This window comes from Callorhinus ursinus, unplaced genomic scaffold, assembly GCF_003265705.2.
Source record: "Callorhinus ursinus isolate GAN/ISIS: 27379988/994484 unplaced genomic scaffold, GSC_fseal_2.0 scaffold4, whole genome shotgun sequence".
In the NCBI taxonomy this organism is placed as follows: domain Eukaryota; kingdom Metazoa; phylum Chordata; class Mammalia; order Carnivora; family Otariidae; genus Callorhinus; species Callorhinus ursinus.
In genome coordinates, this window is record NW_027397066.1 from 82367379 (window position 1) to 82383420 (window position 16042).

At 35.6% G+C, this 16042-nt stretch overlaps 1 protein-coding gene across 3 annotated transcripts in view; it reads right to left on the minus strand.

Moving 5' to 3' along the window:
* Positions 1-16042, minus strand: part of EMCN (endomucin) — a 95665-nt gene that overhangs the window by 39577 nt on the left and 40046 nt on the right. For all 3 annotated transcript variants that reach the window (XM_073892026.1, XM_025873555.2, XM_073892025.1), the window contains exons 2-4: positions 14158-14280; positions 8667-8744; positions 4967-5077 (exon numbers count right to left, since the gene is read on the minus strand). In XM_073892026.1, coding sequence (XP_073748127.1) covers positions 4967-5077; positions 8667-8744; positions 14158-14280 — 312 coding nt within the window. The remainder of the gene's footprint in view (positions 1-4966; positions 5078-8666; positions 8745-14157; positions 14281-16042) is intronic.

The window sequence follows — 16042 nt, forward strand, 5'->3', positions numbered from 1 at the left end:
AATGAACAAAAAGAGTCAGAGAGGACACCACATTTTCAAGCCCTCAGCAAAAATAGGGAACTCAGGAAGAGGGCAAGTTTTGTACTTGTACAACAGAGCTTTACACGTGATCCCTCCACAGGGTAGCTGTTGGAGAGCAGGGACTCCTGTGATTGACATTTCCTTCAAATCCCTGCTCTGTACAGACAGAAGAAGAGACGCAGAAGGGAAGTCCATGCGAGGACACAGAGAAAAAGACCATGTAAAGACAGGGTCTGAGATTAAGGGGGTGCATCTACAAGCCAAGGAATGCAAAGGATTGCTGGCCATTCCCAGAAGTGAAGAGGTATGCCAGGCACACAGATCCCCTCCAAAAGACTTGTAGTGAATAAACTAATTTATGAATTCATTCAATAGGCCCTCATTTATTTAACTATAAAGTTAGAGCACTAAATTAGTGACAATTTCTATCTTAAAAGTTCTAGAATTCTAAGAATGTGTCTTCTCCTGGAAGAATAAAATAGTTAAATAGGAGAAATACTCAGAAATTTAAGAGAATGGGAAATGAGGGGCACCTGGGTGGCATAGTCAGTTAGGTGTCCGGCTCTTGGTTTTGGCTCAGGTCATGATCTCAGGGTCCTGGGATTGAGCCCCAAGTCAGGCTCCATGCTGAGCTCAGAGTCTACTTGAGATTCTCTCTCTCTCCCTCTCCTTCTAATCCTCCCACTCATACTCTCTCTCTAAAATAAATAAATAAATAAATAGATCTCTAAAAATAAAAAGAGAGAATTGGAAATGATTAGAGAGAAATGCTTTGAGGACATGCTTCTTTTTGATCTATACCCTTCCTTTCTAGGGAGTAAAGCAATAAACATCACTAAATCTTCTCTACTCTAAATCAGATCTGCCCTTGAGATGATGTACCCACAATGCTTTTATTTGATAGTCACTATCCATTGCCATGTGTTTAAGGGAGAGATGAAACTTCGGCTGTTCAACCTTTCCCAAGATCACTTTGTTCTCTTTCCATCTCTCTGTCTTGGCTTCGCTAATTCTGAATGTTTATGTGTGTGATGGGTAGATATGGAAGAGGAACATTGCTCTGCTAACCAGGAATCTGGGCTAGCTTCTGGCTTCACCAGGCCTAAATGGAAATGTGTGCCAAGTCATTATATCAAGTGGATTCCATACTAAGCAGGATGCTCCTTGAGGAACCAGAGAGATCTGGGGAGGAATGGCTACCCAAAAATAGCAGTTTTATAACAAAATATCTAAAGGACTTAGTATAGAACTGGTTAATCAAATGGCAAGGGCAAAGGGTAGCAGTAAATACCCTTATTTTATTATCTTGTTTTCCGGGGTGCCTTAATTTTCAAGAAATGGCTTCGTGGGTGTATTTAAAAAAGAACTACTTAGAAGAAAGCCACTTCAAACTGTGTTTAGAAGCTAAATAAATACAATAGTCCCCAGAACAGAGATGCAGCACGCATTTTACTACATAAAGTAAAATTACGAGTCTTAATTGATTCATGGGTATGACCACACACTTCTGTAAAAGTGCTAATTTTAATAAACCACGGTCCCTGAATGACATTCCTAATCAGTCACTTAGTGAGTGGGTATTCGTGCAGAATTCAAATTATTTGAGTTTAACCTTCAACTGCTATGCATTTTGCAGATGCCTATTTACTTTTACTTTGTTTATATGAGGGACAATCATGGTATGAAATGGATGGGGTTTTGGTCTGCTAAAGGTGCCTTTCAGACATATTTTGCCTACAAAATATTCTACTTATCAGAAGCCAAAACATTCCCACAAGGAAATGTCCTACATCTGAAGGGGAAATGACCCTGCTCTTCAAATTCCACTATTTGGTGATCTTCTCATTAAATAAAATCAATATTTTACAGTTATGGAATGAAATTAGTCTCCTTCTATGTAACCTTCTCTAGGTTTTGCTAAAGAGAATTACAACAGGGGCACCTCGGTGGCTCAGTCAGTTGAGCGACTGCCTTCGGCTCAGGTCATGATCCTGGAGTCCCGGGATTGAGTCCCGCATTGGGCTCCCTGCTCAGCGGGGAGTCTGCTTCTCCCTCTGACCCTCCCTCCCTCTCATGCTCGCTCTCTCTCTCTCATTCTCTCAAATAAATAAATAAAATCTTTTTTAAAAAAAGAGAGAATTACAATAAAATATGGGAAAATGGATGTTCCATGAGTGTCTCTAGACAAAAGTAGGCCTGGCACATCCACAGTTCCCACCTGCCATCTCCTTCTACCTTAAAGGTCTCCCAAGAAGAGACTTGGGGACTGTAAGTCATCTATAGCTTCTTCTTATTAAGGACGATGGATATGCCAAGAATGCCTCTATTGTTTATAATGGATGGTATAGGATAAGGCTGTTACGGCAGATGACTAGCCTTTCTAGTCAGGATATATTTTGACTAAAAGTACTGATTAGTTCATATCCCTGAGACCAGGATTTAGGAAGTGCTTGTAGTGATGATACACATGGTTGGAGCTAGAAAGTTGTCTGAGCTCAGGGGAGCTCTAGGTCCCACTACTCTCTCTGTCTCTCATCAATAACGTCATTTCTCGCATGGGTTCTCTTCATCTCCCCACATTTTTTCCTCCCCATTCTTCCCATCAATTTTACTTCCTCATAACATCTGCTTGCTCGTGCCACAGGTATGCCCAGGAGTCACCATGGCTATCGCAGACTCACTCCACTGAAACCTTGCTGCTTCAAGATTCACAGCTAATCACCTTTTTGTTTGGGTTTCCTAGTTCAGATTACACAGAAAGGAAATTTGATTGGTCTAGCTTAATATTCTCTTTCCTTTTGTTTTTAAACCAAGCTTTATAAAGAAATTCACAACAAAATTTACTCATTTTAAGTATACAAGTCAATAATTTTCAGTAAATTTATGGAGTTGTGCAACCATCACTATAAGCCAGTTTCAGAACATCTTCAACACAAAAAACTCCAGTGGGACTTTCTGCCTCCAGCTTTAGACCACTACTTATGTGGTTTCTGTCCCTATTAGAATGTTCATTCTGGATATTTCATATAAATGGAATGATAGAATATGTCATGTTTTGTCAAAGGCTTCTTTCACTGAGCATAACGGTTTTGGGGTTCATAGTGTTATAACCTGTATCACTAATTTGTTCCTTTAAATTGCTGAGTAGTAGTCCATTGTATGGATATCCTATGTTTTAGAATATTCCAAATCCATTTCAAATGGAAAATCCAAGGGAATATTCCATCTCACCAGTTCATGGGCATTTGGATTGTTCCCAGTGTGACTATTATGAATAATGTTACTTTGAATATTATTTCAAAAACCCCTGTCTTGATTACTATAGCTTTAGAGTAAGTTTTGAAGTTGACTTATGCAAGTCCTCCAACTTTGTTCTCCCTTGACAAAACTGCTTTGGCTATTCTAGGTCTTTTTCATTCCCATGTATTATTTAAGATAAGCTTATCAATTTCTAATGATTTGCTGTGATTCTGTGATTCTGATACAGATTGAGTTTAATATATTAATCAATTATTTATCAACTTGGGGAGAATTGCTATCTTAAAATATTGAGTCTTTCAATCCATGAATATGTAGTGTCTCTCCATTTATTGAGATATTTAATGTCTCACAGAAATATTATTTAGTTCAGTTTGCAAATCTTTACTTCCACTGTTAATATATTCCTAAATATTTTATTCTTTCTGATACTTTTGTAATCACCACTATTTCCTTAATTTTATTTTTAGATTGTCATTGTTAACATACAGAAATATGATTTATTTTTGTATATCTTATAGCTTGTGATAGGAAATACTCTATTAGTTCTAGTAGTTTTATTGTGGATTTTTTGATTTTCCACATAAAGATGTAGTTTGCTAGGAAAAACTGTTCTGTTTTTTTCCTTTCCAATCTGCATGAATGGATCTATCTACCTACCTACCTCTCATCACCTTATTGTACTATCTTGTTATAATTTTGAATAGAAGTGGTGAGAATGGACATCTTTGCTGTGTTCAAGATCTTAAGAGGAGGAAAGCATGAAATATTTAACTATCTAGTATGATGTTTGCCATAAGTTTTTCATAGATGTCCTTTTCAATTTGAGTAAGTTACATTTTCTTTCTAGTTTATTGAGATTTCTAATTAAAAGTGGGTGTTAAATTTTGTCAAATGCTTTTTCTGCATCTACTGATTCTACTAATATAGTGCATTGCTGTCCTTGATTTTCATTTATTAAAGCAGTCATACTTTCCTGGATAAATTTCACTTATTTATTTTTTCTATCCCTTCTTATATGTTACCAAAGTTAGTTTGGTAAAGATAGTTGCATCAGTGTTCATGAAGGATATTGGTCTATGGTTATCTTTACTTGCTTTTTCTTTTCATTCTTTTCTAGCTTTGGTACCAGGATAATGCTGGTCTCAAATAATGACTTGTGCAGTGTTCCCTCCTCCTCTTCCTGAAAGGGTTTGAGAAGAATTGGGGTATCATTTCTTTTGAAAATATATAGAAAATACATAGAATTCACAATTGAAGCTATCCTGCTGGAAATTTTCTTCATGGGACCATTTAAAATTTCAAACGCAATGTAATATCTTTAAATGTTTTTATATCTTTTCAGATTACCTATCTTCCTGAGTCAGTTTTAGCAATTTGTTTCTTTCTAAGAATTTTCCCATTTCATCAAAGTTTTCTAATTTGTCACCAAGCTCACTTTTTGTGTCAGGTCATATCACAGATTACTGCTTGGCCCTAATCTCTCCTGGCACCCACCTATTTGTGGTTATGGAGGAATAAAGTTTCATGGTACAAAGCTGTGTTGCCAAATGGTTGTCCCATTTGGTAGTGACTAGAGAGGACACGTTGGGCACAGTTCTTCAGTAGTTATGGGCTAGAAAACATTCCGAGTTTAATGCTCTCCACCACACAAGTTAAATATTTCAGCATAAATTTTTATACTTACTTTTGTTTTGGGAACTTTGTAATGTTGAAGAAGCATTTGAAAATGGAATCTTTGTCACTGTTGTATTTGTGATGGTGAACTCAGTCTTTGTGACATCACTGGTTGTGGTTTCTAATTATGTAAAAACAATAAGCAGCCATCAGGGGTGTAACCAATAAATACATAGTCTTATTAGTATTAATATTAACATCCAGTTATGACTTGAATATTAGTTACTGAAAGTCTTCTGATCAAGTTTTAGAAATCCAGCATTTTGGTATTTACCTTTTGGTGATCCGGTTAATTATATTGAGAAAACAGAGTCATATTAGACCCTTTTATATGTCTGCTATAGTTTATCTCACTTGAGCAGACAGTAATCTTTTTAATTAAGTAATAATTGTGATCATAATTTTATGTATAAGATTCAGAAAAGTTAATTTCCCCATTGTCACATAACTTGTAATAGGAGAGAGCCAGGATCTGAATCCAAGCCTTTCTGATGCAAAAGTTAATCACTCAGCTACTCTAGAAAGGGGGTGGTAAGGAAGTGGTACTGGTTGAAGATGGTACCATGGTTCCCATGCGGTCTGGGAAGGAATTTTCAGGTGGAGAGAATAGACAGCAGGAAAGGGATAATAGGAATTCCATAAAATAAACTTTTAATTATACTTAGTTCATTTTTTGGAGGGGGGGAAGGATAATTAACAACAAAGAAAAGATAACCTGAGATTTCGAAAATAACATTGGAATAAGATTATTTGAAACAATTTATATTTGCATAGATATTATAAAAACAAAATGATTAATGCCTTTCAGTCTTTTCAAAGTCTAATATGGATAATATTGGTTAGTGAAGAAAAGACAGGCATGCTGGTTAGTGCACGCTTAATGTTAGCTACATATGATTCTGGCTGGAGATGGGAGGAAGTCAGTTTAATAGATTTCTGTCACACAGTAGACGGAAAGACTGAATTGCTGGTGTTTTCCAGAAGTGCCAATCAGCTTCCATTCTATGGCAGCAAGCATCTATACTTTGTCACGCAAATTCTTAGTGCAGTTAAGAGACTGATGTCAGAGAAACTGTTAGTTTGCAAGAAGACCTCAGAGACAGTGGGTAAATATGTCTTTACACAAAAAGCCTTCAGGAATTGGTATGGCAGCAAAATATAAACATAAGTTCAAATATAGGCTATAGCATTAACACTGCATATGAGAAAGAGTTGAAATGGGCAAAACTTTGGAGGCATCTTGAAGTACTAAATTGAGAGAGAAATAATTGAGAAAATAAAGAAATATCTTATTGTAGCAGACGTTGATGTTTGTGATAACATGAAAGTACAAAAGATCACCCAAAAGGCAGAAACTCAACACTTGAGGATGAAGGGACGTGTGGGGGTAAAGATTTTGCTTCTCACCAGATCTCCAACATATTCTTGGAAAACATTAGAATAAGATTTCCTGTTTAGAAATTTTTGGTGGAGAATTCTTCTGCTGAGTTAAAATAGAAAACCATGAAAAAGCTATCCTGATGGCCTAAAGGATTCCCTAGCATGAGGCAGTCTTGGACTCAACAGTCTTGGACACAGAAAAGAGAATTTATATTTATATTTAAGAAAGATGTGGGAAACTGGCAGATTAGAAAAATACAAAGAAGAGAGCTGAATAGTGGAATAGCTGGGGATATATTGCCAAAGAGTTTGCTTTGAGAATTGTCTATTATTGATGTGGAATATACTTCACAAATGAGTGTAGAAGGGGAGCCCACACTCAACTCAGGACAGGTTGTCAATTACAGTGTCCTGGAGGCAATGGAAGGAATCTTGAATGCTTTAAAGGCAACCAAAATATTTTTAAATACACATGCATGGTGGACCTAAAACAAACAAAAGGGAAGATGCGGAGACAAATGCTGCCATAGCCATAAATTTTGAAATTTTACAGAGTATAGTCTTTTCAACAAAAGGTGTTAGGACAACTGGATGATTATACACACACACAAAAAATGAAGCTGGACATCTAACTCACACCATATACAAAAATTAAAGACTTAAATAGAAAAGCTAAAACTATAAAATTCTTAGAAGAGACCATTGGCATAAATCTTTGTGACCTTGAGTTGAGCAATGGTTTCTTAGATTTGACCCCACTGACTGAAGGAAACCAGAATACGTCACCCTGAAATATGCCTCTTTGACATAAAAATTATTTTGAAATGCAGCCAATAGAGAGGCAGCCAATACAGAAAAAGCTTTTCTGCTTAAGGGCAGGATATAAATTCTCCTTTTACTGGAGATAGACTCTTTATCAGCCTGGAGAAGACACTAGAGGAATCTGCAAACAAACCTTATTCCATTAGTTTCCTTCCAGATATTTACCTTCCATTTGTTTGTCACCCTTGGAAGCCTAAACTACTTTCTTTTGTCTGGTTATTTTTCTACAAACTTACTGTTCTTTGTTCTAGATGCTATATAAGGCAAAATTCTAAACCATTGCTTTGAGTTACTCTGTTTTAGGTTTCTCCTATGCTGTGCACTGCCCATGTTAAAGGCTGTTTTTTGTTAATCTGTCTTCCGGTTAATGTCCCATCTGAAAACCTAAAATGAGTAGAGGTAAAGTTCTACCTTCTCTACATGAAAGAAAAAATATAGATAAATTTTCCTTCATCAAAATTAGAGATTATAGTGCTTCAAAAGATACCATCAATAAAATGGAAAGACAGCATACAGAGTGGGAGAAAATATTTACAAATTATCTATCCAATAAGGCTCTAGTCTCCAAAATATATTTAAAAAAAATACTCACAACTCAACAATAACAGACAACCCAATTTTTATAAAAATGGAAAGAATTAAATAGACAGTTTTCCGAAGAAGATATACAATTGTCAACAAGTCCATGAAAAGATGCTTGCCATCATAAGTCATTAGTGAAAAGTAAATCAAAACCACAATGAGATGCTACTTCACATACACTAAAATGGCTATGATGAAAAAGACAGACAGCAACAAGTAGGGATTAGAAAATGGACAATTAATGCCCTCCTACTTTTCTGATGGGAATGTAAAATAATACAGCTGCTCAGGAAATCAGTTCCTCAAAAAGTTAGAGTTACTATGTGCCTCAGCAATTCCACTTTAAAATACATATCGCAAGAGAAATGAAAAGACATGGCCACATAAAAACTTGTATAAGAAAGTTCATAGCAGCATTATTTATAACAGCTGAAAAGTAGAAACAACTGAAATGTCCATCAACTAATAAATAAATAAATAAATAAATAAATAAATAAATAAATAAAGTGGCATATCCATACCATGAAATACTATTCACTCATAAAAACTAATGAACTACAGATAAATGCTAGAGCATGGATCAACCTGAGAACATGATGATATGTGAAAGTCAGACACAAAAGATTATATACAATATGATTCTACTTATGTGATTTTTTATATGGAATTTCTAAAATAGGCAAAGGGAGAGAGAGTAGGTTAGTTTTCTCTGGCAGGGGGGGAAGGAGGAAATAGGAAGTGATTAGTAACAGATATAGGGTTTCTTTTTGGAGTGATGAAAATGTTCCAGAATTAGATAGTGGTGATGGTTGCACAATATTGTAAATATACTGAAAACCACTGAATTGTCCACTTCATAAAAGTGACTATGATGGTATATGAATTATATATATGAAAGAAAAATGATGCAAATGATCATTACTCACCTTCACCTTTAACTGTTGCTGTTAACGAAGAATGCGTTGGCTGCAAAGATGTACTTGAGAGTTTCTTACTGGTTGTTCCTAGTTTGATAAGATAGATGACATTATTATTAATCACAATTTCATCTCACCTGTCAAGGGATAAATAAATGTCAGTCAAATCTGGAGGTAAACTAGAATCCCTCTGCAGTGGTACTGTCAACTTTTGCCTATCTTTAATTTTTTTGTTTCCTATCTCCTTTTGTCTAAAGTAAGGAATGTAAGTACTGAATGCTTGGGTGACCCAGTGAAAACACACACACACACACACACACACACACGCACACACACACACACGCACACATTATTTTTCTATGATAAGCCCCAAAAGCAAATTTTCACTGCAGATTGTTACTTGGATATCTTAAGACATGCAAAAAATATATATTTCAAAACATATGATTTAAAATTATGCTATTTTCCTAGAGAGAAAAATAACTTGGTCAATAAGACCTTTTATACCCCCAGAATTACATTTTATTTTGTTGATTTGATTATGACACTGGAACTTCCAAAATTACATAATTATAAAGGAGCTTGCAAATTCCTGTAATTAATTTGTTCATTTATGAAACATTCATTGAGTTCCTACTCTGTGCAAGACACTTTTCTAGACCCTTGAGGGCAGTATCAAACTTTTAGTCATCTTTTTAATCTGAGTAGTATCAAGGATCATTCTTGGCATATGGTAGGCATGTAACAAATGTTGTTTTAGATAAGCTGGCACTCATACAAGAACATGGGGACCAAGTAAAGGACAAAGATTTGCTTTAGGTAGTGAATACGACTTACCAATTTGATAGCCATACTAGTCAACATTCCCCTCTTAAAACACTTTAGGATATCCTTTTGTGATTAGGGCATAGGTTCTATTTTTACTGTGTGACATATATAAAATCCTGGGTTCTTAAAGGTATGCATACTGTATTGGGGGAGGAAAAATTTGGCTCTGCACAGTTTACTGCTTTAAAACCCATCCAGAGGAAAGTTTTCAAGGCTAAGCTGGATGGAGCTGTGTATCAGGAAAAACTAAGGAATCACAAGGAAGGCAAGACCTTTGGAGGGTCACTGAAGACAAATGTCTCCAAGCAGGTGGTGGAGGTTTTCTCTTCTGCTCCTCTGTCCTCACTGCTTATTAGAGGACATAGGTTATTACAAAAATGGAAAGAGGCTGTTAACAAGTAGATTATGGGAATTACAATGTGGAGAGTGCTGAAGCACTTAAGACTTTCTCAAACCCAATATGTGGTTATATTTTAAAAGAAGGGACCACCAAAGACATGTTATTCCTAAAAACTAGTTTTGAGATTTTGCATTGCCCACTCACAGGGATGCCATCTTTTTTTCTTTTTCTTTCTTTCTTTCTTTCTTTCTTTCTTTTTTTTTTAGAGAGAGAGCACACGCAAGCTGGGGGGAAGGCAGAGGGAGAGGAAGAGAGAGAATCCCAATCCCAATCTCCATGCTCAGTGCAGAGCCCAACGAATGCTCAATCTCATGACCCTGAGATCATGACCTGAGCCCACTCAAGAGTTAGATCCTTAACTGACTGAGCCACCCAGAATGCCATCTTAAGGTGAAGATGTAATGATATAAATGAAGTGTCTCTTCCAGCTAGACATGGTGAATTTGTTTTCACTTCAGCACTACCCTTGGCATTCTTGGTACCAATAACAGGCTGAATTGAATTTTTACAACTACCTTGTTTCATATGTTTCACTGGGATATGTCTCCTATTTCACTTGAAAATTCAAGAAAAAGGATGACTACAGGAAATAATCAGGACAGATATAACAATAATCATGAATATAAAAAGTATCAAGTGTGTGCAGTTCTTGAGTTTCTGAAGCCCTTGAATGTTTTCTTTTATAGCTATCCTGACTTCATGTTTGATAGAAGGAAGATGTGTAACAAATTTGAACTTTGGTCCAAGCATTCAGCCCAAATCTATTTGGCTTCAGTTTCATCCTTGATCTTTGGAAAACTGAAGGGCTAAATGGCTATCCATTTCTGGTATTCCTGAGCTAGTGTGTGAACAGTGATCTTGTGATCATGCCCATGATCATTGTATCTAATCAATGTAACGATATCTATAGCAGAAACAGATTACAATTGATTTTAGATTTATTGTTAATGTATGAATATTCACTCTCAAATATGGATAAGCATTCTACATATAACTTATAATAAAATTATTATGTGCTAAATATGTTGAAATTCTGAAGTATAAATGCATCCTTATTGCAAAAGTAAAATGTTGCACTAACTAATGAGGATTGTGATTTCTGTTAATTTTATGTGCAAAACAATGATTAAGGACTTATTCTAGTTAATAAAAGAAATAGATTGAATTTAACATGAACAATAAGAGAATGCTATGGCCACATATATTTAGGGATATTATATAATTTTGTGTCAACAGATGTTTATAAAAGATTAAATCATTAAAATATCATAATTGTATTCTGTAAAATTTTTAGTAAACTCTCATCCATAACATTTTCCAAAATAATCTTTTGGAACTGTGTTTAATTCCATTTAGGGAATCAGGGTTTCAAAAAAAAATGTCTAATTTATAAACATTTTATACCTCGTGAGTATGAACTAAAAGCAAAATGCCAACTTTATCATTTCAAAATTCCATGAAAAGGAAAAACCAGAGAATCTTGTACAAAGATATCCCAGGTAAGTCATTTTCAATTCAAACTCAATAAGGCATATAAAGACAGTGAAAAAAAAGAAGAAAGATATGGGGGAAAATATGGTACCCAAACCTATTTTCCCACAAATATTATGAGAGAACTTACAAGACTGCCCTTTAAAAGTCCTTTCTTTTCAATTTTGTCTTAGTCAGTTTCTAGAGATGATGTGCATTGTAAACATGACCATAACTGGCACCTTTTATGGAAGAGGCGGCCAAAAACACTGGGCTCCTCTACTGACCTCAGTTGAAACTGAACATCTGGGCGCCTGGGTGGCTCTGTTGGTTAAGCGACTGCCTTCAGCTCAGGTCATGATCCTGGAGTCCCGGGATCAAGTCCCACATCAGGCTCCCTGCTCAGCAGGGAGTCTGCTTCTTCCTCTGACCCTCTTCCCTCTCATGCTCTCTATCTCTCATTCTCTCTCTCTCAAATAAATAAATAAAATCTTTAAAAAAAGAAAAAAGAAACTGAACATCTATTTAGTATCAGAATTGTGAAAGATCAGTGCTGACTAATTCAGCTAATTAAAAAATGTTTGACTATTAAATGCTTTAAAAATCAAGCTGATTAATAATTATGTTTTAAGAATGAAATTTCAGGTTTATTTTTCTTAGAAGTTCATCTCATGATGATGACATTCAGTGTCTGCCAAGTGTTGATGTTAACTCTGGCCTTTGGCCTTTGAACAAAATGGGCAGTGCACTTGATCCGTAGCTAGGAAGATATCAGGTCCCCATCTGTCTAATTGGGTAAACCTCTGAAAGCAAACCCTACTCCAAGCAAAGCTCTCAGTGACCTCTGCCACTGTTGCTACATCACTACAAGAGGAGTTCCCACCTCAGTAGCACATTTTCCACTTTTCTGATGATGGAATTTCTGCCATTGTCAAAAGAAATGCTTTAGAGAGACATAAGCACTATTAACTCAAGTATCTTTTGACCTTTAAACAAGAACATCTGGTTGGAAAGCCTTAAAAGAAAAATAAAGCTGTTTCCCTTCCAAGCTGGGCAGGTAAGATGCATTCTCGGTATCAGAAATGACAATTCTGCCTGAATTCCTTCACTGAACCCTCCATCTCTTCCTTTCATGATCACTTAACATAATGGTTAGAGTCTGTGTTATTTGGACATTGTTATTCACCACAGATCACTGTGGTCAGGGCTAGGAATCATCTCACTGAGAAAGCATAAGTCCCAAGGATTAATGTAAAAATTGCAAAACTTCAACCCTTTGGGTCAACATTCAATATCAGCACCTACCTTCTCTTTATTGGTTCTTTTGGGGTGATGTTTTTGATTACCAAAGTAACATGCTTTTACCAAATGAGTGCAATTTTATGCCAAGAACTCAGATGGTAACTCACAGAGAGAATGACAGAGAGAGAGAGAGACAGAGGGAAGCAGCAAATACTTATACTTTGTAAAAGTGGGAGCATGCCTCTCTGCTTAAACCTTGAAAACATAGGGTTGAAACAATTTTTAAAAATAAAATAAAGGGCAGGCAGTCTCCCTTCTGCTGTCCTGCCCGCGGCTCTCTTGCAGTGTATTCAATAAACTTCTATCTCTTAAAATAAAATAAAATATAAAAGAAGAGAAAAGAAAAGAAAGGAAAGAAGAGAAAAGAAAAAAAATACAGAGCAGGAGTTGGCTGGAGGCTCTATGGTCCCCAGCTTTTTTGACTGTGTCATTTGGAGTTTCCCTTGATTGGCGATATAGGTCATACCACATTCTGGGAACAAAATCGCCTGTGCTGCCTTCTTTGTGTAAAGCTTTCTCCCAGTTTGGTACAGAAATTCTAGGAGAATTGATTTGGTTTCATCTTAGAATTGCACATTTCAGAAATAGTGGACTATATTCATCAGACCCTTTTTCTTTGAGAATCACCACCCCGGTTAAGTCTCGTGAACCAGCCCTCATTGGTCCTCTACACTTTACTTGAACTTGGTCTTAGAATGAAAATTCAATGAGGAGTAAGTGGAGAGGCGAGGAAGAGAGCAGGAGGAATTTCAATTATCTTCTCGTTAGGATATATGATTTTCAGGTCTTCCAGTGACCTTAGCATTCTAACCAGAGTCTGCCCATAAGCAACAAACAAGTAATTCTCTATTTCTCTCTCCATTGATTATAGAACCTGAATGATACGCCTCATTTTATGTGTGTGGCAGGATGGACAATGCCGGATGCATTAGATTGATAACCTCTTGGGTTTTTAATTAAATGACCCCAATGGTTCATTTTACTCTTCATGGATGGTAAGAATACCTAGAACCATGAAACATGATGCAGTTGCCACTCAGTCCAGTAAACAATAATGATGACATTGCTACCGAACCTTACAAATTTAATCTATTATCAGCCCAATATAACTAACAAGATCAGTGTGTTATTAATACAGTGTCACCTTGTTAACAGGGCTGCTTAAGTGGACGATTGGTATATTTAGAAACATATTTTTATGACTAAGGAAATGGTAATTTTTTTATTCTCTAAAAATAAACTTTGTGTTTGTAATGTTCACAATAGGATTATTCTCAAACAGGAAATGATCCAAAGGGATATCATCAAAGGAGCCCACTGTGATCTCAGGGTTCTGTATTCAACCCAAAATAACATATAAGTTTCAAAATAGTGAAATAGCACAGACCTTCATATTAATAGATATAAGATCTCAAATTATTTTTCAGTGATTAAATTATATAGATGCTACTAATTTTATCTGTTAAAGTTAGAGTAAATTTCATTAAGAGTTAATCCTACCTATAGATGTTCCAATTGTCGATTCCATAACAAGATTTGACATTGTGGTTGGTTTCGGTACAGATGTTTTTGTTGGAGAAATTCTTGCTGATGGTAATACATGAGTGGTTATACTGTAAACACCTGCAAAAAGGAAACTGTGTTAAAGTAGCTGCATTAAAGTTTACACTTATTTTGCCAAATAACAGACTAGTATATTTAAGCAAAGTAAACTGTATGTATACTTCTGCTATGCCAGTAAGTAAGGCATGGATTTGAAATTAATTTTCTAATTGTAATAAATTCAGCCTTCAGTTCAGTATTCATTCACTAACTCCATCTGCTTCTCACCAATGGCATGGATTTTCAAGATAGCTGGCAGGAGCAGTCTATAGCTCTGAAACAAAATGCTATCTGACAAAACTAGTGAGAAATGCATGTACAAATTTGAAATTTAACAATATTTTTAAGCCAACTTAATGAACATTGTCAGATGAAATAATTAAATGGACGTTCTCTGGGCAGTGTATGTTTTACTAAATATTTTCATAGCACATTGAAATTATTAAGTAGTAAAATGTCAGTATTAGTACATCTCTTCCTAATATAAAGCATTTCTCCCTACTTTCTCTCTCTATTATATATTCCAAAGGAAGACAAGAAATTTTATTTTTTTGTTTTTTTAAGAAAGACGATAAATCTTAAAGAAATTCAACATTGCAACATACCTAAATTTTTGGCAATGGAACCATCATAAATCTGCATTTTCAAATGATTTATTTCTCTAAACTGTAACAATCAAAGGCACCAAAATGAAGGTGATACATCGTTATGTACATTACATGTTTATTTTTAATAATACTTCTTTGGCAATAGAAAGTCAATATTTAATAAGAATTCTTAAAATTCCCATTGAAATGTTATTATTTTTTCAAAGTGAAGTATGTAGGACTTAATTCTCAGTGATTTATGGAAATATTTGTTTTACATAATATTACTGAATTTATTAGTGTTTATAGAATCCTTTTAATCCTGCATTTGTTGGTCTTGTCTCTATACACTCGCTGTTGTATTGAAGATCAGAAAATAACAAACAAACGTGTACAAAGGACTTAGACAAAGTATTCCTGTCCATGGAAGGCATTGTTTTCGTGTTGTTACTTCGTCTGTATATAGTATATATAGTATATAGCACATTAGTTAAGGGGATGAACTTTGGGTGACAAAGACTTATGTTTCGATCCCAGTCAAACTGGGTATGTCATTACAGTAAATACATGTCATTAGTACGACTTTTCCAAATTTAAATTTTATCCAAAATTTTCCTCTTTGAATCTGGAAAAAACAATAATCTTGCACATCAGCGAAAAGCAGTATTTCAGATGTCAGGAGATAGAGCGTACTTCCTGTTTCATTTTATAGACTTGAGGTGCTTGGAAGTGTTAGCACTTAGCGCTGACTTTGTTTATAGACAGTACGCGGAAATCACTTGATGTATTCAGCACATGTAGATGTTTCACCACATTCAGGAATGACAGAAGTGCCTTTTCACAGGCTTTACAGAAATCAAGTCAAAAGCTTTTTTCACCTCTGGATACACTTCACACCCTTGCTCTCACCCCCCCCCTCACCCCCCTGCAGGGAGAAGGAACACAGCAAGCATGCATGATGTTATCTGTTCTGTATTAGTCACTTTGTTATCCTTATTTTTCTTTGCATCCTAGACTCACTGATTTCTGCGATTAAACTGATGTTGAAGAAAGTAATTCAAAGAAGCACATACCACTTTGCCTGGAAAATTCACCTATAAATAACTTAAATAATCCCTATCTGTCCACTTGCTAAATAGTAACAACCTCAATTTCTGGGTATAATCAACATCTCCGGAGACTTTTTTTTTTTTCTT